Here is a 26,801-nt window from a genome sequence, read left to right as displayed (position 1 = left end):
GGCCACAGGAGACACTTTCCTCGTCTGCTGGCCAACACCTGCCCCTTTGACCCCTGGGGTGCCCGGAGACTGGCTGTGGGGACCCTGTCCCCACTACCTCCCCGTGCTCACCCGCTTCCAGTCGTCAGGGGAGACCTGCCGGATGAGGTCCTGGGGCACCAGCTCCCGGAGCATCTTTGGGATACTGGGGAAGTAGGACTTGTCTTCCTCGAACTTGACCCTGTAGATCAGTGCCCCCAGCTGCAGCACCTCCTCCCGCGTGCACTTGTGGTAGCCTCGGAGATACTTGGGCAGCTCCTGCCAGAGACAGAGCAGGTCACGGGGAGGGAGGGACTTGGAAGAAGCGGTCCTGACTCTGCTCCTCAAGGGCAGATGGCACCATGCACGGAGACGGTGACCGTGGCCGCAGAGCGCCAGCACGCAGCAGCTGGAAATCAGAGCTGTGCATGCACATCACGTCATTTCCCCCATAACAGTGCAGTGCGGTGAGCGGTCCCATCTCAAAGGTGAAGACACTCAGAGTGACCGGCTGGGGACCTCTGGCCTCCTGGGCCTGGGCGTCCTTGGGAAAAGCCTCTCAGGCCGGCCTCCTTCTGCTCTGAGACCGGCTGGTTTCGTCAGCAGCACCAGCCCGGCCCCCACCTCCAACTTCCAGACCCAGAACCGGGGAACAGGGGATGAGGAGCTAGTCTGCTGACTCAAAAGCGAAGATGGGGCCTCTAAAGGGCCAGCACTGCCCACCGGCTCCTGGAGCCTTACAGGGAAACCGAGGCTGGCCTGCAGGTGTGCTGCTGAGAGCTGAGTCAATTATCACCCACCCGTTTCTTCATTTACTTGCTCGTAGACTCGTGCACCCTGCGCAGCCACACCCTGTCTGCCCATCCACACCCACTCGTCCACCTATCCACCCAGCCATGTGGGTCCACCCACCCATGCCCGTTTCCCACCCATTTCTGCATATGTCCACCCTCCCACCCACTTACCCATTCGCCCATCCACTCACCAATATGCAATCCATAAATTCATTTACCTCCACCCACAGAGTCACCCACTCACCTACTGACCCATCCACCAAGCCAACAAATACTCATTGAGCATCTACTATGAGCCAAGCCGTTTAAGCAACAATGTGCACCCTCCTTGCTCTCATGGGACTTGTAGTCAAGGCAAGGACAGACAGTGACCATCACACCAAACCAAGGTGCACTTCCGGTCTCTGAGTTGTGCGGAACTGCGAGAACATAAGGCAAGTGATCTGATATAGCCTTGGAGACAGGGAAGACTTCTCTCAAGGGAAGATGATTGATGGAAAACAGTCTAGAACTTCTGCAAAAAAATAAAAAACAGCTGCCTTATGGCCCAGCGATTTCACTTCTGGGAATATATCCAAAGAGACCCAAAACACTAATCCCAAAGTGCATAAGCACCCCTATGTTCACTGCAGCATTATTTCCAATAATAGCCAAGCAGTGGAAGCAGCCCAAGTGTCCATCAATAAACCAGTGGATAGAAAAAGCAGTGGTACATGTATATACAATGGAATACTACTTGGTTATAAAAAAGAACAAAATTTTTCTATTTGCGACAGCATGGAGGGGCCTAGAAGGCGTTATGCAGAGTGAAATAGTCAAAGAACGACAAATACTATATGGTCTCGCTTATGTGTGAGCCTAAAGAACAACATAAATGAACAGACAAAACAGAACCAGATTCAGACAGCAAACAGACCAGTGGTCACCAGAGGAAAGGGGAAGGCTGGGGACTGGGAGGAGCAGAAGGAGGTGAGAAGCACAGACTGGCAGTCGCAGAACAGGCACGGGGTGCAGAGTTCGACACAGGGAACAGAGTCGACGATATGGCAGTGACCACGCACGGTGCCAGGCGGGCACTGGAAATATGGAGCTGGGGGCTGACTGCCTAGCTGCCAGGCTGTGGGCCTGAAATGAATACAAGATGATATTAAATGTAAACTGTAATTTTTAAAGAAGAGATAAGATGACTGAATTCACACCTGAAAGCTCCGTAGGTGAAGAGGGGAAGAACCGAGAGAAGAGCACCCCAGAAGAGCATGCGTGCCTGTGGGAGCCGACGCAAACCGGAGAGCTGGAATGGTGTGGCTGCAGCGAGCAGGGCGCCGCCCCGGGGCCAGATGAGCAGCGGCGCAGGGCGCAGGCAGGGCCCGTGCAGGGCCACCAGCAGGGTCTGCGGTTCCACCCTCAGGGCACTGGCGCCCCAGGGGTCCAGGAAGCACGATGACCCCACCGTGGGGACAGATTGAGGGGGACAGAGACGACCGGGGAGGTCAGAGGAAAGGCGGCCACAGGCGCCATCCAGAGGAGAGGAGATGCAGACTGACCCACGCTGGTGGGGCAGGGGCGGCGAGCGAGCGGGGGCTCAGAGATATTCAGGGGGTACAGGCATCAAGTGAACGGCTTGGGAGGCCGGGGAGAGGGAGGTGTCAAGGCTGCCTCATGGAAACTGGTGGTGGATGGTGCCACTCACTAAATGGGCCGCGGCGAGAGGGTGGGCGGTGTGGGGAGAGGCAGAGCCTGGAGTTGTGTGAGGGCGGCCCTCTGACTCCAGGCCAAGGTCCTCGCCACATCGCCATGGCAGCAGCCACGATCCTGCCACCCCCGCCCCCCCCTGCCCAGCATCCCTGTTTGTCTCTCCCACAGAATGGGACTCTGGGTCCCCCGGAAAAGATCACTGCGCGGGCAGTAAGGAAGACCTGGAACCAAACCCAGTTCCATCAGCCCTGTGACCCCAGTTACACCACCTGAACTCTGTCTCAGTTCCTCCCTCTGTAAAATGGGAATGACAAGCCTACCTCTTGGGGCTTGTTGGGAGGACAGAATGAGTGAAACCCCCAGACACACAACAGAGGCTCCACAGGTGACACTTCTGCCCGCCTCCTGCCCCCGAGGACGCCTGCCTGCACTGGGACGCACGGACTGAGGCCTCCGACACATCCCGGCGCAGCGACAGAACCTCGGACTCAGCGGCGGCCCCTCACCAAAGGAAAGGCCTGCACAGACGGGGCTCGGGAGCCCAGAAGACACTGCGGAGCCCCTGAGGGCTGGAAGCTTGGGGAGGAGAAGGATCTGAGGTCGGGGCTGGACGCCACCCCGCTGGAGGGTGGGGGCCCCACACGAATCTCTTCAAGGCTCAGCTGTTACCGGCCGCCCCGGTGAGGCCAGCAGACCTCTGCGCTTACATGAGGCCGCAGCACAGGGAGGGAGCAAGAGCAGAGGCGCTGGGCGGCTCACCTGGTAATAGTGGAAGATGGAGTCCGCCATGGGGTCCTTCCCTGGCACTGTGGTGGTCCACAGCTTCTTCATGAAGAACACCTGGTAGGTGAGCGAGGGCACAATCCCTGTGGCAGAGGGCAGCCGGACTGTCACCCAGAGGGTCCCTGGACAAAGGCATGCCCACACCCGGCACCGGCACCAGCCCCAGAGGAGGCCCTAGCTCAGGTCCCACCCAGGTGGGCGTCGTGGTGTGGCACCTGCTCCAGGCCTCAGAGGATCCCAGGACCCAGCCTCACGTTACCGTCCTTGACCGGCCGCGCTTTCTTTATCCAGTCTGTCAGGTGCCGCACGAAGTCGAAGAAGAAGTCATTCTCAGGCACGCTGATGACCTAAGGAAGTGGCCATTCCAGTCCCCGCATTTTAGTTCGAGCAGTACTGAGTTTTCTGACCTTCCCCTGCCCCAGGACTTCCTGGTGGCCCCTTCTCCAGAAGGACTCGCTGGCAGCCAGAAGGGGTGCCCATGGGCCAGCCGCACCCTGCCCCGACGGTGCATGTGGAGTGTCTCAGCATGCAGCCTGCCCAGAATGACAGTCACTGCATTCTGTCACTCCGCAGAGATCTGCTGAGCGCTGCCCAAGGCCCCAGGGGGAAAGGCCGAGAACAAGGCCCAGTCCCTGCCTTGGACAGCTGCCAGCATCCACGTCCTGTTCCTCCTGTGGCTCCGAGCCACCCTGGGTCCAGGACCTCACTGAGGTCACCTCTGCGTCCCCCGCGTCTGGCCCAGGGACAGTCACAAAGTGAGGAGGCGGCATGGGTGCCCAGGGAGCCAGGAGTGAACAGTAGGGAGCCCCTGACCCACCTGAGCTGGTCAGGAGGCCTCCCCGCGGGCAGGGGCTCCACCCTGGGCCTTTGGCTCTGGGCACAGAGCAGTGGGACCAGGCAGGGAGAGATGGCGGCAGGGGCCTGCAGTTTGGAGTCTGACCCACCCAGACCTCAGTCCCTTCTGTGCCACCTTGGATAAGTTATTTAACCTTTCAGAGCTCAGGTTTTGGGATCTATTAGGTGAGAATGATCACTCCCCCTTCAAGGGTTAAGTGGCCTCAGGATGGCCCCCAAGGAGCAGTCAGATCACATCTGGGAGGTCCGTGTGTGGGGGCCGGCTGAGGGGCCCGGGGTGAGGCTATGTCCTTGTGCGGTGCCTCAGGGGTGCAATTTCAGGGCAGCTGCCACAGTAAGGGAGCCACACACCAGGGGGACTTCCTCTCCCTCCTCCCTCCTGCGCCTCTCTCCCCGCCCTCGCTGCCCCCTCTGCCTCCAGCCAATTTCCCAGCAGACAGACCAACAGCAGACAACCACTCACCTTGTCTGCAATTTTGACAAAGAGGCTGAATCCCTCAGAGGACTTGAGGAGCAGCCTGGCGGCGATGTTCTGGCAGAAGTCCTTGGCCTTAGTGCTGGACTCGACCTCGAAGGCCTAGGGGGTGCGACGGAGCGGAGGCGGGGCTCACTGGCTCTGGCAGGGCCCCTGACACAGCTCTAGCCTTGCTTCCAGCTAGACCAACCCCCTCCTATGCAAGACGCCCCCTCGGAGGCGGCTCCCCGTGGGTCCAGAGCCAGGCATAACACTTAAGAAATGCAAAGGCAACTTCTGTCTGGGCCTTCCCAGATCAGGTCTTCCCCAGCCCTGCAAACGTGCTCAGCCTCGGCCACCAGGGTGCTGGGTCTGGCTGTGCAAGCACGAGTGCCGTAGAGGCCAAGGGAGCACACAGGAGACAGACCCGAGAAGAAGAAAGCAACCTCCAGAAAGGGGAGGAGAACAAAAGGGAGGGGGAGCAGCCCAGCCTGGGCTGGGAGGGCCTGGGGGTCTGGGGAAGTTTACATGGAGGGAGGGGTGCGACTGCAGGGTCGGGGTGTCGGGGGGCCTCCGTGGAACCTTCTGCTGAGGGGACAGGAAAGGGTCTCAGCCGTTTTTCTGTCATTTCTGTGTCTCTGGTCTCTGGGTGCATTTTAAAACTGCTTTCAAACTAACGGTTTGGGTGTTGGACTCATTCACCTGAGCGAGACAGGTGCCAAGACGGGGTGAGGAGTGTGACCAGGAGGCAGCCTGACCGAGTGGGCGGGACAGAAGGACAACAGGACTTTTCGACAAGGGGACAGGGGTGGCAGGAATGCCCCACCCTGACCAGGTTAGGGGAGGGGAGGAAGGATGGGGTCTGAGGAAAACGGCTCAGGGTGACAGGGGAGGGTTGGGGGTGGGGGCAGGCGGGCTGCACCCAGAAACAGAGTTGGCACAGGGAGGCAGCGCCAGTGCAGGGCTCAGCTCGGAGGGAGGAGGAAGTTGGTGCCCGGGCAGAGCTGCTCAGGGCAGGGGAGGACCTGCCCAAGGTGACGCAAGGTTGGACCAGGAACCCAGGGGCTCCTGACTCAGTGGGTCTGTGGCCTCTCCACGGAGCCCCGACTCCTCAGAGGAACAGGAGGAAGAGGCATCAGGGCTGCTCCCTGTGTCCTGAGGGGCTGGGGCTTCAGGGGCCCATGGACTGAGAGGCCAGGGGCCCTCACCTCGTCAGTGTCGTCGGGAAAGTAGACCTTGTGGAATATCTGGGTGGTTTTGTGCTGGATGGCCTCCACCTCCACCAGGTGTGGGGGGTACTTCCGGGACCCGTTCCTAAAACCAGGGGGCAGACGGGGCAAGGTCAGGGAGCAGCAGGTTCACGAGGTGAGGAACGGAGGGAAATTTGGAGACACGATACCCTGCTTCTACTCCCTGTCCGTCACTTCCTACCAGGGGACAGTCACTGACCCTCTCAGAGCCTCCAGGGGCCATCCGCACACTGGGATGGTGACGGCGCCCACCACACAGGGCTACGGAGGGGGCTTCCCACAGTCCCTGGGAGACGTGAACGTGCGACCAGGCCCGTCGGAGCAGCCAGATGCTCAGACCGTGTTCAGAACAGGCTCTGGGTGCTGTGACCTTCCTCGAGCTGGCAGCGAGGGGACCCCAGGGATGGGTCTGACCGCCATGCGGTCATGTCCTCCTGTCCCAGGGACTCGTCCCACACGCCGGGGTGGCCGGAGCCGTCTCGGGGCTGCCCCCACCCTGTGCCCGCTGCCCCTGCCCCGCGGGCGCTGTACCTCAGGGCCTTCTGCAGCCGCTGCAGGCAGTCGATGGCCAGCGGGCAGTGCTTGCGGGACTGCAGGAAGCGCTGCACGTGGGGCAGGAGGATGTTGCTGGGTGGGAAGAGGCCTGTGCACAGCCAGAGCAGCTCCCAGCCCCGCTCCTCGCTGTACCTGCAGGGAGAGGGGGGCGTCCGGTGGGGGTGCCACGGGCCAACCCCCAGGGTCTGAGCACCACCCGGGGTGCACGCCCCTCAGCAGCAGTGCACGTTGGCCTGACCCCTACCCCTGTCTGAGCACCGACAGACGCACCGCCCTGACAGCCAACCAGTGCTACGCAGTGTCGCCAGCCAACCCGCGAGGGGCCACGCAGTCACCAGCCACGTGGAGCTGGGGTGCTCATGCCAGAGTGAACACCAGCTGTGTCACCGAGCACTGTATGTGGTTCAGCTAAGTGTTTTTCCTTAGCAAGACTTTCCTATGAAGGAAGCGGTGTGCAATTTCTATTCTGGCAGAGGCTCTTTAACTCAATTACTGTTTGAGTAGCACTGAGTCAGACCAGCCCCTGGGCTCCTTCAGGCCTGACAGGAGGAAAGTTTGGAGGGCTCTTAGGAGGAGGTGGCATTTGATCTAGGCTTTGAAGGAAGACACAAATTCCAGTATGCAGAGGAGGTGGGAGGATTTCCTGGCTGTGGGTGCCGCACGCACACAGGTCTGATGAAGGCAGGAAGATCTGATGTGCGGCCCTGAGTGAGAGCTGCAGAGAGCGAAGGAGCTGGGCAGGGGCTGGGGGTGTGGGCCCCTGGGGGGGAGCCGGCCAGGCTGCTTTCAGGCTCTGAGAGCAGCTGAGTCTGGGGTCCCCCTGCTGCAGTCAGGGGTCCCGGCAGGGAGAAGACGGTGGGAAGGCAAAACCCTCTGGGACCCAGCACCTTTAGCCCATGAGAGTTTCCAGCCAGAACCTCCAGCGGACAGCTAGCTCAGCCCAAGCCGGAAGCGACATTGGCCCATGAGCAGACCTGCAGGTGTCAGCAGAGTCTGGGCTGGCAGGGGGTCCGGGGGAGGCTCTGTCAGGAGTGGCGGGAAGTCAGGGGAAGCTGTGCCTGCTGAATGTGGAGGGCGGACTTGGAGGGCACAGCTGACACCTCTTGGTTCTTGACCCTCTTCGCGGAGGAGCTAGGACACAAGGGGGTCTCCCTGCTCTGCGTGAGGAATGACTGCTCCCAGGCAGGCCCAGCCGCTGCCTTGGGAGGGAGGGAGCTCCCCGCCAGTGGGTGGTGGACCTCGAGATTCCCTCAGTGTGGGCACTGGGGCTGGCGGCCTGCCCCTCACCTGCCCATCACCCTGGGCTCACCTGATGTGGTTGTCCGTCAGCTGCTTCAGAACCTGCACGTACACCTCGTCCTTGAGGGGCTCGGCCTTCAGCGCGCCCTCAAAGATCTGGTCGGTGAGCTCGTTGACGGAGCGCATCCTCTTGGATGGGTAGTCGCCCATGTACTTGAGCATGGCTGGGGAGCTGTCAAGGAAGGGCTGCGGCCGGTGGTGGGGGTGGGGAGGCCCTGGCCAGGATGCCAGAGGCCACGCTCTCCCGCAGGGTCTGCCTCCCAGTCGTGTGGCCCTGGGCCTCAGGCCACTCACTTAGAAAATGGACATTATTTTCCCATCCTGCTGTCCTTGCCCACTGCCCACCCTCTCTCAACTCCTCCAGCCGCCTCCTCTGGCCCCCAACCCCATATCCAAAGTGCTCACAGCAACCAGGATGCACTGTCCAAATCACTAATTGAACCATGCCAGACCTGCCCAGGGCCTCCTCGTGGCACTAGAACACGGTCCAAGCTTCTCAACAGGGCTGGGGAAGCCTTCGTGAGTCACGCCCATCGTTAGGGTGCCTTCACGAGCCTGTCCTCCAGCTGTGCTGAATTCTCCTGTGTCCTTAAAACAGCCCTCATCCGTTTTGCCTCAGGATCTTTGTGCATGCACCTCTGTCTGAGACACTCCCCACCCAACTCCCCTATAGTCTCAGCCTAGATGCCACTTCCTCCAGGAAGCCCTCCCTGCCTTCCTCTAAGGCTGGATCAGGTCACTGTGCTGCCAACCCATCACAGCACTGATCCTAGTCAGTGTGTCTCCCCTGAGGCCAGGGACTGTGTCTGGTCACCACTGTGTCCCCAGGCCTGGCCCAGCACATGGCACAGTGCTGTCAACCAAGCAACAGGGTCAGAAGAGACAGGGGTTGAGGTGGCCCTTTGCACACTGTGAGGTGCCCGGCACACAGGTGGAGCTGTTCCATCAGCATCCCTCCACATCTGCTCAGGACCCTGCTGGGCCCTCAGAAGGAAATGGGTGTCTACATAAAACCCCAGAAGAAGGGGCCAGCCCCACCCTGCCCTGCAGTGCCCTCACCCTGTCGCCCCCCACTCCGGCTCCCAGGTGCGGATATCAATGAAGGCCATGCAGGCCTCCTGCGAGAGCTCCTCGCTGCCCAGGATCTTCTTGAGCAGCGCCTGCTTGAGCGGCTCCCGCGTGTGGCTCCACAGCCGGTCCTTGCCCCGGGCCTTGGACACCATCACTCGGCTCAGCGTGTGCTTGGGCGGGGGCCTGACAAGGCACAGGGACGGTCAGCTCAGGCCAACTCCCAAGTCGGGACCCACCCCCACCCACCCCATCTCTGGAGGCCAAGGTAGGGAGCAGGCCCCTATCTTTCCCACTGCCCTGTGGCCTGGGGTAAGTGCCAGCCTCCTAGGCCTTTCCTTCTCTGCCGGAAAGTCAAGAGTCTCGTGGGGCCAGCACTTAGTGAGAGACAGCCCTGCCACACTCGCTAGCCTCCCTGCCCCTGCTCCGCCCCTGCTCCTCCCCGCTCCTCCCCACTCCTCCCCACTCCTCCCTGCTCCTCCCTGCTCCAGCTTGGTCTGTGCTCCACCCGAGTCACCCCCTACAAGCTCAGCTCAGAGACCGCCTCCTCCAGGAAGCCTCTCCCCTGTTCCCAGCAGCCGGGTCACAATGTGGCAGATTGCACAGGGGTGCACAGAACCGCAGCTGCCCAGTTTGGGCCCATCTCTCCACCAGGACTGTGAGTCATGAGTGCCCAGACCCCGCCTGGGGTGGGCACGGTCACGACCTCTTCAGTGGAGGGAGGATAAGATGACCTAACACTAGAAGGGCCATCTCAGCAGACAGAAGCTGTCCTCTGGTTGCCCCTGACCCAGGCCCTCCTCAGAAGTGGGGTGGCTTTGTGCCACCCCCAGAGAGAGTTGCAGAAGCCTCCAGCTTGCCGCCCGGGGCTCCCTCCCCTTTCCCTCTCACCTGAAGTAGTCGTAGGAAAACTCCTCCAGCGTGTAGGGCTTGGTGCGAACCTCAGGCTCCGGTGTCCGCAGCTGCAGGAGCCGGAGGACATCCTGCCTCTGGTCAGGAGTCATGGTGACCAGGGCCTGGAGACCGAGAGACAGGGGGCTGGGGTCAGCTCTCCGCCTGGGGCTCCCGGGACCAACACGGCAAAGCCCAAAGCCTTCCAGACCGGGCCAGAGAGGCTGCCGCCGTGGGGCTACCCGCACCCCACTTTGACCCTGGGAGCCCCTCAGCTCCTTGCGGCCTCTGAAGCTCCTGCTGCCTCCATCGAGCTGGGCTCAGGACCCGCCCCTCGGTGCCCTGAGTCTGAACCGGGCTGGGTCCGTCAGAAAGGCTGGACGAGGCCGGAGGGGACTGTGAGGACCACCCAGAGAACAGGGAGCTGCTTGGAAGAGCTGAGCTCTGAGTCCCAGAGCTGCACTCAGGGGCCCAAAGAAGCAGGACCCCGTCCAGCTCTGCCCTCGCTGCCCTCTCAGACACAGCGAGGGGTGTCCCCGCGCCACTACCCTTCCGTCCCCTGCCCCTGGGCACTTCCTCACCGGCTGCGCTTGCTAGGCCCCTCTCCACATTTGAAAGCTGCCCCAGCTTGAAGCTGTGGCCCCTAGGGCCCCCAGACCGTCTTCACAGAAGCTGCAGGCCATGCATTTACTGAGACCCCTCCCTCGGACATGGAGAGAAGACAGACAAAGAGGGGTTCGGGAGAGCCCCCGTCCACATACCACGATCTCCCGCGGCGGCAGGGTGACCGTGGGCATGACGTACACGCAGTCGGTGGGGAAGTCCCCGCGCTGCTTGGTCCGCTCGTTGATGCCGTTGGCCCAGCCTGAGTTCATGACCTGCTCGCCTGTGTCGTGGTCCAGGATGATGAGGTCTCCCTTAGCAAAGCTGAGGAAGCCCGACTCCTCGCCGGCTGGGAGGCACGGAGAGAGGGGTCCAGCGTGGGGAGAGAGAGAGTCTGGGTTGGAACACCCGTAAGCTGCTCCTCACGCCACAGAACTGCAGCCCCACCCCACTGCTCACTGCCCCCTGGTCCCCTGCCTCCACCTCCCCACGGCCCTCCACTCAGGTGTGGCCAGCAGGGTGGGCCAAGTGCCTGCTCGTAAGCCTTCTGCGGCTCCCCCGTTGGCCTAGGAGAAAGCCCACACCCCCCAACATATTCGTGAGGCCTGTTGTGGGCTGGCCTTCTTGACCTGGCCTTCCACCTCGAGTCTTGCCCCGCCCCCCTCGCTACCCACTCCTGCCAAACCAAGCTCTGCAGTTCCCAGACATGCCCGCTTCCCCCAGCCCGGTCTGTGATCTGCCCACCACCTCAGACATGCACACACATCGCCCTCCTGAACCCCAGGCTGCTGGGGCCTCTCTTTCGGCCTTCCCAGGTCACCCTCCTGTCACGGGACTGTCACTGTCTGTTTCTACCCCCTGTCCCCCCCAGGGTCCATTTCCTCTCTGTCTTTTCCCCACTCTATCCAGGGCCTGGGAGGCTCAGGGGATGCTGAGTCGGGATGGTTGTTTCCGCTGCTGTCATTTGCAGGCGGCGGGTATTTGGAGAACGCTGAGGAGGACCCTGATCTCCCCTGGAGAAGTGACAGGGGACAGGCACTAAAGACCAAAGGAAGGGAGGAAGGCAGTGTAAGATCCCCCACTGAGCGCAGGTGGAAGGCACAGCATTTGGCTGTTTGGTGCAGCTGCAGCTAAGGGCGTCTGGAAAGGACTAGCAGCGCTGACCGCCAGGCCAACCCACAGAGTGCGATCTGCCTGACACCCTGGCCAGCGCCTGGCAGCCGGTGCCAGGAGCCACTCACCAGGGTTAGGGTTGTCCTGCAGGGCCACCACGTACTTAGACCTCTTCCGGAGCCCCTCAAGGAAGGTGACCACTAGGTCACGGATGTCCTCGGCGTTGCTGGAGGTGAAGGTGTACTCATCCCCCTTGATGGTGGCCAGCGTGAAGCTGGGGGCTGTCAGTTTGGCGCCCCTGCAGGACCAACACGAAGAACATGGCCCAGACGGGGTCAGTCCTGCCCAGCCCGAATGAGGCGAAGCACAGCCCAGGTCAGAGCAGCCCAGCGAGAGCAAGACACGGCACTCCCTGAAGGAGACCAAGGCCAGCCTAGTCAGGCACAGCCCAGCCAAAGAGGGCTGGCCCTCCCAGGTCAGACACAGCCCAGCCTGAGCCAGGTGTGGCCCGGCCAAAGCCACACCTGGTCGGAGGGAGGCCTGTGGTGGCCCAGCCCACTTCCCTTTTGCTGTCTAATGCCTACTCACTCTTTAGTCTCAGCCTAGATACCCCTTCCTCCAGGAAGCCTTCCCTGCTGTCGTACAGCCCTCCTTACACTGGTCCTGCTTGAACATGGCCTGTTCAATATCCACCTTCCTTCCCGACTGAAGCATCAGGAGGGGGAGGACTACCTCGTCACCACTGCATCCTTTGTGCCTGGCATGTGCCCGCTCAGAAGCGGCCATGGCCCAGCCCTGGCCCATGTTGACACAGCCAGGGATGGCCGTACAAGCCCCAGAAGGGGAGGCACTGCTGGGAACCCACCCCACCCTTGCGCTCTTGTGCTCCACACTTCCAGTTCACAAAGAGCTCTCCCACCGAATGTTTATTTCTCACCAGTTACTGAAGGGAAGTATCAAGACCTCTTTTTAGGGCTGAGGACATGGAGGCGAGTCCCGCCCAGGCCCCTGAGTTTTAGGCCAGGGTCTCTCCATACACAGTGGACTGCCTCACACTGTGCTGACCACTCACGCCCATCTCAGAACCACCATGGATGCGCTGCAAAGACCTCCCCCGACCCCCGTGAGGAGGGAGGGGCCGAGGGGTCTGCACAGTCCCGCACACACTGCTCATTTATGTGTGGCCAGGGCAGGCCACTGCATGCCCTGCACCTCCATGACGTCCTCTGTGCAGAGGCGGAGACTCCCCTCGAAGGCCCCGTGACCCGCAGGAAAGCCCGGGAGCCCTCTCCTGCCCCATCCGTCTGTCTGGGTCTCCCTCCACACAGAGCTGACTCGGGACACTGCGCTTCAGCCCCGCCCCGCCGTGGTCTCTGTGTGGCTTCAACAGCTCCCTGCCCCGCACAGAAGTGAGGTGCGGGGGCGGGGACTGACCTACTGCTGGACACGGCCATGATTTCGGGGAAGGACAGCTCCAGAAGCACCTGCTCCTGCTCATCCACGAAGTAGACGCCCGTCCAGTTGACGGCCACAATGACGTCATTTTTGGGGAGGTTGGGACCTGGGGCAGAGACCGAGGCACTGAGAGAGAGGCCTCCCCTCCTGGGCCCAGCCCTGCCGAGTCCTCCCAGCTGCCAGGGCAGGGAGCACGTTGGTTCCCACTGTGCAGAAATGGAGACTGAGCCTCAGACAGCACAACCTCCTGGAAGCCAGAGCCTGGGGGCAGCGGGAGGGGGCGCTGGGACCGGGACACTGGGTGGGAGCCCACGCCCCTGGTCTTCGTGCTGCCTGGGACAAGTCCCCGCCCTGCAGCGAGGCGGGCATGGAAGGGCTTGGCCTCCCCCCGCCCCAAGGTTCCCCGCCTGACCCCGGCAATGGCATGAAGCCTGGCACCAGCACGGGGCCTGGCACGGAGCAGGTGCCCCGAAATGACAGCCCAAGGATGGCTGAGCTGATGGCCTGCAGGTTTGAGTCGCCAAATCCACTCCGGCTTCACGGAGTCTGCCCAGCCTGTGCTCTGGGCCACCCTCTTCTGTAGGTGCTTTACGATCTCAGGGCTCATGCCGTTGCTCAAGCCAGTGTGCCGCTGAGCACCTACTACGTGCCATGGAGCCAAGCTGGACTGTGCACAGGCCTGGAGCAACCAAGCAGCCCCACAGGCAGGAGACGGGGGGCACCCGTCTCAGGCCCTCCCCTCTCCCTGCCGTGGGCTGGAGTGAGGGCGGGAAGAGGGTGTGGAGGCAGCAGGGCGGGGGTACCTGAGAACTTGTAGGCTTCATAAAACCTGGAGAAGAGCAGGGGCCACTTGAAGCGGGCATAATTGACCACATCCTCCTTGACCTTCTGGGAATCAGTCCTCCTCTGGGCATAAATCCCCTGGAGGGGGACAGATAAGGACGGGGGCCAAAAAGACATCACAGGTGGTCTGTCTGGAAATCAAACGCCCCTGCCCCCGGGAGAGACAGGCGGGGAGTGGCCACAGGGCTGCAATGCTGCCTGTGCACTGTGGCCTCGCCCCTCCCACCACCCCGGCCGCCCCATCCCCCGCTCCTCTCTTACTCCATCCACAGCAATACCTACTAGGGGCACTCGGGTCCCACCCACAGGGAGCTCCCCACTCCCCAGAGTGACAGGGAAACCCACAATGCCAGCCCGCACAGGTGCAAGGAATGGACGGGCTTTAGCAGCTGGTGTGAGAGGTGTGACGGGTGTCAGAGAGGACGGAGAGACGGAGGGGTGAGGAGAACACGAATCCTTCTGGAGGGGCGGGAGGGCCTCGGGGTGAGCCACGCCTTGACGTAGAGGGGTGCAGGGAGCCTTCCGGGAGGAGTGGAGGTTGCGAGCAGCTCACGGCAGAAGGGAAAGAGCTGCGCGTGGGAAGAGGCCGCATTGCCAGGGGGCGAGAGGCCACAGGTCTACGGAGCCCTCCGGCTACTTGTGTGCAAAGATGACTCCGCTGTCACGCGACCAGGGCCCAGAGGTGGGGAGGCTCAGGGTCCCCTCCAGCAGCCAGGATTGCCCCCTTCCCCAGCAGGCTACCCTGCTCTACTTGGGCAGCCCCTTAGTGTGGAAGGGCTGGTTGTGGGCCTGGGGCCTCCAGCAAGGGGGCCGAGGGGGCCTGGACCTAAAGCTCACCAGGCGGGAGGGTGGGCCAGAGCTTCCACGGGTGGAAAGGGAAGTGCCCTTCCCAGAAGCTCCCCCGCATGTACCAACACTGCTGAGCTGCAGCTCTAGCGAGGCCAGTGGGGGGACCCCCAGGACCCCTGGGCCCATGCCTTCCCCTGGGAGGCCACCGGGCTGGATGTGATCTATCTCTGCGTCCCTGGAACCCAGGCCAGGACAGACGACAGAAAGACGTGAGTGAACTGATGTCCACGGTGGAGAAAGGGTGCTGGGAAGCAGGAGGTCAAGGGTGCCGTCCCATTCCCCTGCAGCCTGGGACAGATGTGTCGGGTGAGGGCTGGGACGCCTAGGACTTCCCAGCTGCTTCCTCCGTGTCCCAGCTTCCCGGAGAGCCCCTGGCCCCAGCCCCCTTCCAGCCCCTACCTTCTTGTGAGCAGCAATGGCCAGATGCGCCCACTTCTCGAGCGTCTTCAGGGGCGTGATCTCGCGGTCGGGGATGTAGGTGGGCACGAGGCTCAGCAGGCGCTCCAGGATCATCTCGGCACCGTAGTCCACGAAGTACTGCTGGGAGGCCAGCTCGGCCAGGTCGTCCTCCTGAGTCGGGCCAGGGGTGTGAGTGTGGTCCTCACTCCCACGCCCTCTGGGAAGCCCTTCCAGACAACGCAGCCCCCAAGGCCCGGCCTCCTGCAGCTCTCAGCCCCTGGCCTTTGAACCCCGTGCTCTCGCTGATCCCCCAGGAGCTCCTGTGTGTTTGGGGGAACCATGAGCTTCTTCACGGCAGGGCCGAATCCTTGCCTTCTCCCGGGTCCTCTGGGACTACAGGTACCCGTGCTGACCAAGAGAGACCAGCCACCCCCTGGAACGGGTCAGCTCAGCCACTGCATCCTCAATCCAGTGAGATGGGACTGGGGCTGACAAGTGAGGGCACAGGCAGGGGCTGTCCTGGAGAGTGAGGGCCTGGGTGCTGCTGGAGACTGTCTGAGTGAAGGGAGTGCATCACCGCTACCTACTCCGTCACCATCACTACGTCCCCAGGGACAGTCGAAGCTTGAACACTGCAGAGGCTACAGTGCAGAGGCTTTGCAGAGCCAGGTGGGCACTGGGCAGTTGCCCGGTCTCTGCCTGCAGCTGGTGCACACAGCCCCAGGGTTGCCCGCCTGGGGCTCCCGGGGCTCCAGCAGCAGGGGCAGTAGAGAAAGGCTCTTGGGTGCCTTAAAGGCAGTAGATATTTTCCAACTAATCCAAAGTATTTCAGAATTTTAGCAATTGATATATGCTGCCTGAATATCAGCTCACCACTGTCACCAAACCATCATCATCATCACCACCCCCACCTACACCATCACTGCTTCCACCATCCCCTTGATTTCAATCCTCGCCATCCTCCTTCCTCCATCATAACCACCAGCCGAATCTTAGGTACCACAAGAGCCATCGTTACCATCATCACAAGCAAAGCAACCACATGGCTCCTGTCCACAGGAGGAGATAAAGGGATCCATATTCGCAAACTGCATCTAATGAGTGGATCGCTTACTCCTTTAGCGAGCAGAGTCGTGCCAGACCCAGAACAACACAGCAAATCGTGAAGCACGCCTCTCTGTGTACGTGCTGTTGGCACAGCAGTGCAGGAGCACCTTCCCGTGGCAGAGCTCGGGCGGTCCTTCGCTGCCCTGGCCCCGGCAGGCAGTGCCCGGTGCAGGAGGGGCTGGGACACCCCACCCTCGGTCACGCTAGCCTCCACGTCAGCTAGCGGCGGGTCACGGGCAGTGCCGCTCAGCCCGAGCTCAGAAAGGCAACTGCCAGCCAAGCAAGCCCAGCCATAAGATCCGCCCACACTCACCTTCTCACACCTGTACTCCCCAAACTTGACGCCTCGCACCACCTGCTGGTAGATGAGGTTGGTGGCCACGTTGTCCTCCGAGGGGTTGTGCCAGGGCGTGAAGACCTCTTTGCGGAAGAAGAGCCGCCACGGGGCGTTGCGCTCCTGGGCCCCCTGCTCCTTGGCGTACTGCTCGCACTGGGAGATGGCATCCATGACGTGGTCACTGCCGCTGCCCAGGGAGGACACCTGTGGGCACAGGCTGGAGGTCACCCAGCGGAGGGGTGAGCAAGCGGGGAAGGACTACGGAGAGCCCGCCGCTCTCATTTGGGTGCAGAACCCAGGCTCAGAGAGAGGCTGGGCCCCCAGGGAACCTGGGGGCAGAGCAGCACGGGACCCCTGGGCCCCAGCCATGGCTCGGAGCCCGCACAGCCGCATGGGAGTTCCAGATTCCTAAAGTGAGGCTTTTGTGAAACTCTGATAGACAAATGGTTACCGAAACACGAGGTATCTGTCTGTACAGGAGAAAACTCCAGACAAATTGTGCCGGACAATGCAGTGCTGTCCCTGGACCTGCAGGGTGGGGCGGACACCCCGGCTGTGCGTGACGAGGCTGCGGGCGGAGGCAAAATCACCCGCCCCAGGCCCAGCTCCACAGAGAAGGCTCCAGGCCTAGACGTGCCAGGTGGCCGCTGAGGAGTGAAAAGAAATCACCATAGCAACCTGACGAGGACTCTTATCCCCGTTTGTAAATGAGGAAAGGGAACCTCAGAGAGCCCAGTGGCTGCACGTCCCAGCAGCCCATCTCTGCCGTGGCCTCTCTCCAGCTCCAGAGAAGGACTGCCTTGGCCTCGCTGCATACGGCTGCAGCGAGTTCTGGGCTTCAATCTGCACTGCATTGTTGAATTTTTCTTTAGGAGTTTATGAGCGCTCCACAATCCTAAAGAGTTGGCCAGAGCTTGGGATGCTTCCAGCTAACAGAAAAAAAAACCAAGGCCCTGGGAGGTAAGTAACTGCGCAATGTCACCTGAGCCAGTAGGTGGCAGCACTGGGCTGGGAGCTGGTGGGCAGCCAGTGGTGCCGGGAGGAGGCTCCGCAGACCCAGCCTTACCTTATCAAACAGGGCGATGTAGAGGGAGAACCCGAAGCGGTCCTTGAGTGAGATCTTGTCGGCCAGCGCGTTGCAGAGCTCCTTGGCCGTGGTGGCTGAGTCTGTCAGCAGGGTCTTGGTGGTCCCATCCATGAATGTCACAGGCAACATAATGGGCTTCTTGGACTTGGTGGCCTGAGAGTGACCAAAGAGGGTTTGTGGGGATCCTTTCACTTCAGGCCACCGTACCCTCTGGGCTCCTGGCTCCCTGCTGCCTATGAGGTTGGGCTTGTCCCCGGAGTCTCCGAACCCCAGCACCTCACCGGGGCGTTCTCCCATGTCCCAGGTGCCAGGGGCCCCGCTGTGCTCGCCAGCCTGGAGGCTAGGCACTGCCCCATGCCAGGGGCTTCTGCCCTCATGCCACATAACCATCACAACACCCTACGAAACGCCTTACAGCCACGTTGCAGTGAAGCCACCGTGCTCAGAGGGAAGCCCGGCCGGGCCACTTTGACCGTAAAGCCGGCAGATGGGAGTCAGCTGTCCGCTGGGAGCTTCCCTGTCCCAACAGGCCTGGGACCCCAGAACTCGAGGGTGGGTGCGTGAAGAACCACAGAATCCCGAAGCAGGGAGTTTGGGGGGCACAAGACACGCGCACGCACACATGTGCACGTGCACACGTCTGCTGGGGCCGGGGTGCACCTGCAGCTCCAGCCAGCTGGGGGGCTGCGTCCGAGTCCCATTGACGAAGGTCCTCCTGAGCCGCTCCTCACAGTACGGGGCGTAGCCAGGTGGTCCCCCGTGGATGAAGTTCCGCAGGAACTGCAAACAGAGGGCCCACTGAGGGAACCCCTACTCGGTGCCCCCCACCTGGACCATCCAAGCAGCCTCGCTGGGTCCCCCGCTTGCAGTCCCTCCACCCACACCCAGGACCTGCTCTTCAGGAACATCTGCCCCCGGCCCCCCTCGGCTTTCCGTGGCTCCCGCTGCCCTCGGAATTAGGCCACATGCCTTGTGTGGGCAGCAAGGCCACCACGATCCAGTCTCAGCCTTGCCTTCTGCCTCACCTCACACACCCCAAGCCCTCCTCACCCAGCGGAACTGCTCCTGTTCCTCCAGGGCCCACCTCCCTGACTTGGGGAGGTGCTTCCCTCTTCACCTCACAGGCCAGCCAGGTTGATCCTGCTGTCACCTGTTCTGTCTCTGTGTCCCCAGTGCCCGGGGCCTGGCACCAAGGAGCAGGCAAGAGGGACTAAAGCGCCTGCTTGAAGACAACATGCAGAGGGCCCAAGAGATGCTGTGTCACACTCGGCCTCCTCATAACTTCCATGGGCCGAGGGGAGAACAGCGTGGGATCCTGGGTGCTGGGGGGAAGGGACAGGAAGAGGGGCCGGCGGGACTGTGAGGCCTGAGGGAGGCGCCTGGGACGGGGCCTCACTGCCAAGCCCCTCCGACCTTCCTCCCCATGCTGACTCCCACCCCCCTTCCCACCAAAAGAGGCCAGGCACCTGCCCTACCTTCACAAACTTCTCAGAGGGGGCAAAGCAGCCCACACAGAGAGACATGAGAATCCAGCCCCGGGCATAGCTGCTCTTGGAGGGGTTGTGGGTGAGCTGCTTGCTGATCTGGCAGTAGATCTCATCCCTGGGCAGGTGGGGAGGCAAGGAAGGAAGACCACCTCAGAGGAAGAGCCCCCCAAGTCCCGCTGCCTTCCTCTCCTACTCGCCCGAGACCATCCAAGAGGAGGCAGATGGGGCCGGGTGAGGAAGGCAGGCCCGTGCTCTGGGGAAGAGGGTCCGCTTTGGAGACCAGCTCATCAGGCACGAAGTCCTTCCTAACTCCAGTCAGAACCATGGAGGGGGCTCCGTGATCCAGAGGGCAGTTCCTACCCTGCTCTGAGCACCGTGGCCACAGCCACTGGTGACCACTTTAATGAGGCTTTGCCCCAGCCCTGCCCCTCACCAGCCGGGTGGGCCAGCAGGAGGGTTCACCTTTCTGAGCCCAGCCCGTGGTCTCTGCAGCAGGTGCAGTTTCTACTAAGGGCATCTGGCAGAGTGGAAACAGCCAAAACACCGGGGCAGGAGGTCCTCTGGGGGTGGGGTGGAATGAGCAGGGACTCTGACCTTCTCTTGATAAATTTCTGTAATGTTTAAATATTTATGTAGTCATTTATTGTTTTGTAATCAAATTAAAGCAATGAAGGTAGTTTTTTGCTTTCATTTTAAAGGGAAATGATAGTGTTTTCCTTACAGGATTGCTGTGCAGAAAAACAAGCCAAGGTTTATAAAGCACCTAGCGCAGCAAACCCTCAGTATGTGCTAGCTGCAGTGTAGACACCGCCTGCCCATTCAGAGCCGACACCAGGACCCACGGCGATGATGTGACCAGCAGGGGGCACTCACGGCTCTTTGCCCAACCAGAAGGGCAGGTCTGAGTGGAAAGGAGGATGACCTAACTCAGTGTCTCCCCAGTTTTGAGAGTTCACAAACCAGAGAAACTTCAAAATAAATCCTGGGAGTTGCTAACTTTTCATCATGACAAATGAGGACATTTAAAACACATACCACACACACAACCTGCCTACTATTACATCACAATTATTTCATAAAACAAAGGCAATTTTAATATTCAAAACGTAAGACGGGTGAAGTCTCAGAACGAAGAACAGTCTTTAAATAAAGCAGATTTAGCTTTCAGAACATCCTTATTTTCCGGTCTGGTCACAGACCAATGAAAACTTTATCACCTGCAGCTGGGAGCCCCTGGCCCCCGTCACCTGACGGACCTACAGGCACACCTAGGCCGAGATAAGAGAGGGACGGCTTTGGTCCTTCAGGACGTCGATACCCCAGCCTCCCGATTCTGGGTCCGGGGCTCCTGGCACTGCGGTCTCTAGAAGTGACCATTTCAGTCTACTGTTGAGATAGGTCACAAATGCTTGCCCCTTCTTCCTGGAGGTGGGCGGCCCTGGGTGCTGTGACTACTCTTGGAAGTAGTGAGGGCCTCGAGGGGCGATGCAAGGAGGCCTGGGGGGAAGGCCGGAGCCTGGGAGGCTACTGCTCCTGGGGGAAGTCTCTCCCCTCTCTGGACCTGTTTCCCCATCAGCAGAATGGGGCTGAAGCCCCCCACTCCATCCTGCTGTGTTCCCAGACAGCACTCACAAGTTCATGGGTCACTCTCCTAACCACCCGCCCTGTGCACACAGAGCTCTCAGAAGAGCCTGCTTTCCCTCCACTGACCCAGCTGAGCTGACTCCTTAATTGCTCTTGGTGACACCCAGTCATCCATTGCCTCTCCAGCACCCCAGGGACCTGAGGGGCGCCTCTCCTTGCCTGGGTGGGGAAGGAGGCTCTGCCAGGCATGCTGACCACAGCACCCTTGCTCACGGGCCCAGGGCGGGGGCACTGAAGGAGAGCTGGGGTTCAGGGGTGGGGTTAAAGCAGAAAATGCATGTCAGGTGACAAGAGCTCCCACTTACTGAGTGCCTCCTGCATTACATACGTTCCAGAGGTTTATCTGCCCACAAGCCTATGGGTCATGTACCATTATTATTCCCCATTTACAGATGGAGACACACACTGAGGCTTAGAGAGAGAAACCAACTCTACCAAGGTCATATGACTTGTTAGCAGCAGAGCTAAACATGGGCCTGTGCGATTTAGTCTATTGCTAAGGTGACGGAGCCACAACTCAGCCACCAGAAACCTTTCGGGACCGCACTCCAGGAAGTGCAGGGCGCCTCCCCAGCCAGCCACCACTCCCCGCACCCGGGCCCCCGGGCACTGACCTGAGTGCTGGACGCAGGATGCCGTTGCCAATGATGAAGTGCAGCTTCTCCAGGTTGGAGGTGGGCCGGTCCTCCAGCATGCTGTTGCCTTGCACTGTGGGCTCCCCATCGTGCAGCCTCTTGGTCACCTGGGCCACAGGGACGGGACAGGGCTTGACCAGGCAGGGGGAAGTGAGGGGCCCTGACTTGACTGAGCCTGCTTTCTCCCTGCCCCCAAGGCAGAACCTGGGAGGGGGCAGAAGAGCTGGCCCCACCTCCTACCCCCAGTCCAGTCAAGCCCTGCCCCACACAGAACAGCACTGGATCAGTGACTGGCGCACGAGGCCAGGAGCCCTGGGCTGGTGACCACCACCTCCGCAGCAGCCTCCTTGACATCCCACCTGACCTCCTACTGCAGGGAAGCCATTTCAGCCAGGACAGGGACCTGCTCTTCTCTCTCCTGGCAGAACCCCTACCTCTCCAGGGGCTCTCCCACATGCAACTCTAACCCCTGGAGCACTCCCCAGGCACCCTCATCCAGTCACCATCACCTGTCCCCAACGCCCTGCCCCCATGTGAACAGGCCTGGCCTGGGGTCTTCACTCTGGTCTCACAAGACCCAGCCTGGCACCTTGCCCGGAGCCAAGGAGCGAGTAAGAGAGTGAGCAGTGAGACCGTGAGCAGTGAGAGCGTGAGCAGTGAGAGTGTGAGCAGCGAGAGCGTGAGCAGTGAGAATGAGCATCTCCACACGGAACGCTGTGGGAGGCCCTCACGTCTACCGAGCACCCGCAGTCATCACTGGGCACCCTCCAGAGACCCGCAGGTGAGTGTTTTCTTCCCCGGATGTCTCAGACACCCAGGGACAAAGGTGGGATTAAATCTGGGCCCGAGTGACTGCACGACTGGGTCTGAGGCTCAGACGGGGAACAGAACAAGGACAGGGCAAAGCGGGCTGCGGAAGCCTCAGAAAGGAGCCAAGGCCGCAGAGGGGTCCCGCAAGGCTCCCTGGAGGAGGTCACCCCAGGCAGAGAAGAGGAAGGAGGAATCTGGGGCAGAGGCACTGGTGTGCGCAGAGGCGGGGCGTGGGGAGCCAGTCCCCCACGCTGCAGGGGCTTCGGTTTGTGTCCTTCAGCGCTCCCAGCCTGAGCCACCCCGGAGCTCAGGGCCAGGCCGGAGCTCGGAAGAGGCAAGGTGACTGCACCAGTGACTCCCAGCAAACCACTAGTGCTGACGCCCCGTGGGCACTCCCCCCACAGAGAGGTCCTGAGGTCAACCTCCACGGCAGGAAATGTCCCCCCTCCCACCATCTGCCACGAGCTTCCTGCCATCTTCCTGTCTCCTCAGTCACCCCCTACACTGTCTGTCACCAGCCATCCCAGCACCCTGAGGACAGGCAGCGTGGGCCCCTGCTCCCACCCCCATGGGTCCCAAGGCCAGCCTCGTCCCAGCCTGGGCCACCTGAGGCAGCTCGAGGTCTGCTCTAACCTCCTCCGTCAGTTTCGACTTCTTCTTCAGGGTCAAGTGCACCAGCTTGTGCCTCACACTGCTCTTCTTCTGTCCGTCGGGGAGATGGACCTGTGGGACAGTGGGGGTCCGGGTCAAGCAAACGGGCCAAAGTAATGACAAGCCAGTCGGCAACGGGTCGATGGCTGGAGCGTCTCACCTCTGCACAATGTTTACGGGGCAGACCCCATGTTGCCACCCCCCACCCTACCCCACCCCCCACACTGCTCCCACCACCACCAGCCAAGTGACAGATGGGAAAACTGAGACTCAGAAAAGTGCCCAGGACTCCCAGTGAGCAAGCTCTGACTGCAGAGCCCGTCTGCTCTGCCCCGTGGCCTCGCTCACTCATGGGCAACACCTGACAGCCCACAAAATGCCCAGTCGTCTGTTCCCACAAGTAGACAGAGGAGAGCGGGGTCAGGGAGGGGACGCTCCCCTGCCGAGGACCCTGAGGCTAGGGACACTGGGCAGCCCCGCCCGCTGGGAGGGGCAGCAGCATGGGCACCTACGCCTCACCTCGCCCTCGCCCTGCAGCACCTGCAGCTCCCTCTTGTACGTCTTCTTGCCTAGGGTCTCATAAATCTTGGTCATCACGGGGATCTTCTCGCTGCCGTCACTCATGGCTGTGTGGTACTTCGGCTCGGGGAGGTCCCCCATGAACCGGAGGATGGTGATCCACACCGCCAGGGCCGCCTGGGGGCAGAGCCACGTGAGTCAGAGAGCCCCAGTGCAGGGTGTTGCTAAGGCCATCAGAGCAACCTGGGGGCTTGGGGAGAGGGCTGGAGATGCCCACGGGAGGGCCACTGTGCTTGCTCAGTGTTCCTTGAGATCTTGCCCATGTGGCCTGGCCCCAGGGTGGGGGGCCGGTGAAGTCAGCCCTGGTCCCAGCCCTCCAGAGGCCCGCCCCTCAGCACCCACGCTGCGGGCACGGCCCTGCCTCACCAGCTGGTCGCCCTCATCGTCGTGGTACAGCAGCGGCTGCTTGAGTGGCCGCCGGGTATAGGTGTGCGTGGTTGTGCCCTGGAAGTAGGTGGCAGAGAACTTGGCGAATTTATACTCGGAGAGGTCCTCCTCGTCCTCGTCGGGCAGGGGCAGGGCGGCGTCCAGGTCCTCCTCCACCATCTCCTTCCGGCCGCGCTCCAGGTCCTGGGGAGGCGAGCAGGGTTCCCTGCTGTGGGGCAGACTCGGGGCTGGGCTGCACCTGAGCTACACCTGGGGGGCCAGCACTTCCTCCGCGAGGGTGTGCTGTGTTGCCCTGTTCACCGCTTAGACGGAGCCTGGTCAGTCCTCAGTACACGAATGAGTAGAAGTGTGTGGGTGGCCCCTGATAGGGACCTGACGTGGCAGTTTGGTGGCTGCACAGGGCCCGGGACCCAGGATCCCCGACCCAGGTCATTGCTGCTGCCCTCTGCTCAGAGGGAACCCAGTGGTCTCAATGTGAGAGGGCGCAGCCATCACACTGTGAGGCCAGTCCCCAGCCCCTGTTTCCAGGCTGGTACCTCAAAGCCACTGGGTGCCTGGCCCTCCTGGCCCGGAAGGCCGCCCGAAGTTCCAAGGAAGCCAAACATCTTGTCCACCATGTCCGAGTGATTGATGGGCTCGTGGCGCGCCCTCTCCATCTGCTCCAGGAGCTCCTTCTTCCGCCGGGCCTCCTCCTTTTCCTTTAGCTCCCGCTCAGCGTCCTCCCGAGCCAGCTGGGCCAGGCGCTCCTGGGAAGGCCGGGAGGGGGTGATGCAGAGGAGACAGCCTCAGAGAACAAGCCCTCCCTGGGGCACCCAAGAGCCCCGGCAGCAGCCAGGCCACAGTCCCAACCTACCCCTGGGCCTACTGACCACTGGGAAGGACAGAGGTGTGGGCTTCCCCACCCTGGGCCTCAGAGCCTAGTGCAGACAGATGCCCGGACAGTAATGCCACCTGCCCTTCAGGGCTCAGCTGGAACGCCGCCCGCCTCCAGAAAGTCTGCTCATGCCTCCCCAGCTGGAGAGAACCCCACCAACCAAAAAGCCCATAGAAGTTGGGTCAAGGCTTTAGACCAGCGCTGTCCACCAGAAAAATAATGCAAGCCATGTATGCAGCAGCTCCACTTCAAACAGTAAAAGGAAATAAGTGAAATCGATTTTAGTAATATATATCACCAATATCTCCAACACAGAATCTCAACATGTAATTAGTATTTTAAACACAGTACTGAGATAGTTTATATCCCTTTTCCTCTTACTGTCTTCAAAATCCCGTGTGTCTTACTCGCTCAGAGCGCTCTGCCACCCCACGAGCTCAGTCGCCGGCACGGCTGGCGCTCCGCACCCGCACTCTCACCCGCTCAGGCTTTCGTCTGGGTGTGTCTCCCAGGCAGAAAAGGCCCTCCTCAGGGCGTGGGCCCTCGCACTGAGGATCACAGCCCGCCCCGCCCCCCGCCCCCCCCCCGGCCCCCCGCCGCTCTGTCCTGGCCTAGGACCAAGCACCCAGGGTACAAACGAAGGAGGGAGCAGCACGGACCTCAGATGGACAGCCGGTGCGGAGTGAGGGTGCGGGGTGAGGGCTGTCGAACGGGCGAACGGACACCTGAGGGCTGGGACATGCTCCACTCACCTGATGCTTGCGCTCGGCCTCCTCCTTGGCCATCTTGGCACTCATCTCCTTCCGGAGCTTCTCCTCCTCGGCCAGCCGCATCTTCTCCGCCTCCAGGCGCCGCCGGTACTGAGGGAAGGGGGAGCCGGGTGGGCACCCAGCAGGACTGTCACAGGGCTTCCTGCCAGCTCTACCCCACCCCCGACTGAGCTCCGGGACTGGGAACAAATGTATCACATAATTGAAAGAGGGAAACCGAGGCATCTGAGAAATTCTCCAGGTCACACAGGAGGCTGGGGGCAACACTGACCCCAAAACCAAACCAGGTTCACTTCGACCTCCCAAAGATTCGGGAGAGTGACTGGGGTGCCCAGTCCTGCCCTTGGCTGGGGGAGTGAAAATGGGAGGTCTGGTCCCGGTTTTGTCATTTCTCAGAGGAGACACAGCTCAAAGTCTCAGCCAACAAATGGGGGTGGTTAGTCCCCCTGAGGTGGAGCAGCGCCCCTCAGAGGACACACCCCTCACAGGGCTGGGAGCCCCAGACCCTGCCGACCCTGGACTCCTCACCTCGGCCCTGAGGCGCCGGTGCAGCCTGCGCGCGATCATGCCGCGGACGTAGGCCTGCACGGTGAGCACGGCCCAGAGGCGGTGGCGGAAGGCCTTGCGCACCAGGTAGGCCCGGCAGCGGGCCTGGAACTCGATGATGCGCCGGCGGGCCAGGCGGTACTGCCGGTGCAGCTTCCGGGAGCGATGCAGGGCCTGCAGCCGCAGGAAGCCCAGCCGCATCTGCAAGGACAGTGCCGAGCCCCTACTGCCCACAGGATGTAGTCGCTGCGCTGGGCCCCCCACCGCACCTGCCCCTCCCCACCCCCCACCGCGGGCACGCCCCAAGGAACAGCTCTCTCCTCCCTGGACGAGGGCTCCCAAGGGGTAAGCTGTCCCCTCTCCGGTGAGTTTCCCAGGGAGTGGCCTTGGCTTCCCCATCCTCCGACTGGAGCTGCTCTCCTTCCTGTCCACCTCCCCAGCCCCAAGCCCAGCTGTTCCACAGAAGCCGGTGGGACACGGCTGCTTCCGGCCCCTCCCCGACCCGAGATCTCTAAGGACCTAGTTAGTGCCCACACTCATCAAGACATCCCAGAAGAAAAGCCTAAACATTAGTGACCAGGTGGGGAAAGCCACAGAACCAGACTTGGAGCTGGAGAAATGGCAGGTGCAGGCTGGGGCAGTGGCAGGAGGCCACCCAGTCTCTAGGCACTGGTACATCCTGCTGCTGTGGTAACAGTAGGGGCGTGCTTTAAAGTCCTTGTGGGGCCAGGAGCAGCCCTTTAGGGGAGACTCACTAGCCCGTAGTTCCTCCTGCAGTTGTGGCCCCGCCAGTGCCTCTGGATCAGGGTGGCCGCGTTCTTCAGCTTCAGGAAGTTGGACCTGAAACAGCCATGCAATGGAGACCCTCCAAGCAGAGACACAGCGCCTGGGGGCAGCCAGGGTGCAGGTGGGGTTTGGAATCAGGAGAGCAGGGCTAGTCCCAGCTGTGTCTCCCAGATACAT

At 61.4% G+C, this 26,801-nt stretch overlaps 1 protein-coding gene across 4 annotated transcripts in view; it reads right to left on the bottom strand.

Annotated features, from left to right (window-relative positions):
- Window positions 1-26,801, bottom strand: part of MYO7A (myosin VIIA) — an 82,068-nt gene that overhangs the window by 5,545 nt on the left and 49,722 nt on the right. For 3 of the 4 annotated variants that reach the window (XM_045817955.1, XM_045817958.1, XM_045817956.1), the window contains 26 exons: window positions 26,594-26,678; window positions 25,821-26,039; window positions 25,275-25,382; window positions 24,185-24,394; window positions 23,628-23,831; window positions 23,202-23,378; window positions 22,665-22,754; window positions 21,201-21,328; window positions 18,931-19,057; window positions 18,116-18,235; window positions 17,435-17,608; window positions 16,345-16,572; window positions 14,925-15,095; window positions 13,637-13,754; window positions 12,813-12,939; window positions 11,507-11,676; window positions 10,424-10,614; window positions 9,663-9,787; window positions 8,800-8,957; window positions 7,714-7,867; window positions 6,381-6,536; window positions 5,808-5,913; window positions 4,609-4,722; window positions 3,550-3,637; window positions 3,267-3,373; window positions 112-297 (listed from right to left, as the gene is read on the bottom strand). In XM_045817955.1, coding sequence (XP_045673911.1) covers window positions 112-297; window positions 3,267-3,373; window positions 3,550-3,637; window positions 4,609-4,722; window positions 5,808-5,913; window positions 6,381-6,536; window positions 7,714-7,867; window positions 8,800-8,957; window positions 9,663-9,787; window positions 10,424-10,614; window positions 11,507-11,676; window positions 12,813-12,939; window positions 13,637-13,754; window positions 14,925-15,095; window positions 16,345-16,572; window positions 17,435-17,608; window positions 18,116-18,235; window positions 18,931-19,057; window positions 21,201-21,328; window positions 22,665-22,754; window positions 23,202-23,378; window positions 23,628-23,831; window positions 24,185-24,394; window positions 25,275-25,382; window positions 25,821-26,039; window positions 26,594-26,678 — 3,841 coding nt within the window. The remainder of the gene's footprint in view (window positions 1-111; window positions 298-3,266; window positions 3,374-3,549; window positions 3,638-4,608; window positions 4,723-5,807; window positions 5,914-6,380; window positions 6,537-7,713; window positions 7,868-8,799; window positions 8,958-9,662; window positions 9,788-10,423; window positions 10,615-11,506; window positions 11,677-12,812; window positions 12,940-13,636; window positions 13,755-14,924; window positions 15,096-16,344; window positions 16,573-17,434; window positions 17,609-18,115; window positions 18,236-18,930; window positions 19,058-21,200; window positions 21,329-22,664; window positions 22,755-23,201; window positions 23,379-23,627; window positions 23,832-24,184; window positions 24,395-25,274; window positions 25,383-25,820; window positions 26,040-26,593; window positions 26,679-26,801) is intronic. The other variant, XM_045817957.1, reaches the window with a different exon arrangement.

The sequence above is a fragment of the Phyllostomus hastatus genome, unplaced genomic scaffold, assembly GCF_019186645.2.
Source record: "Phyllostomus hastatus isolate PE091 unplaced genomic scaffold, TTU_PhHast_1.1 phas_scaffold_317, whole genome shotgun sequence".
Classification (NCBI taxonomy): domain Eukaryota; kingdom Metazoa; phylum Chordata; class Mammalia; order Chiroptera; family Phyllostomidae; genus Phyllostomus; species Phyllostomus hastatus.
This window is presented reverse-complemented; position numbering and strand designations above follow the sequence as displayed.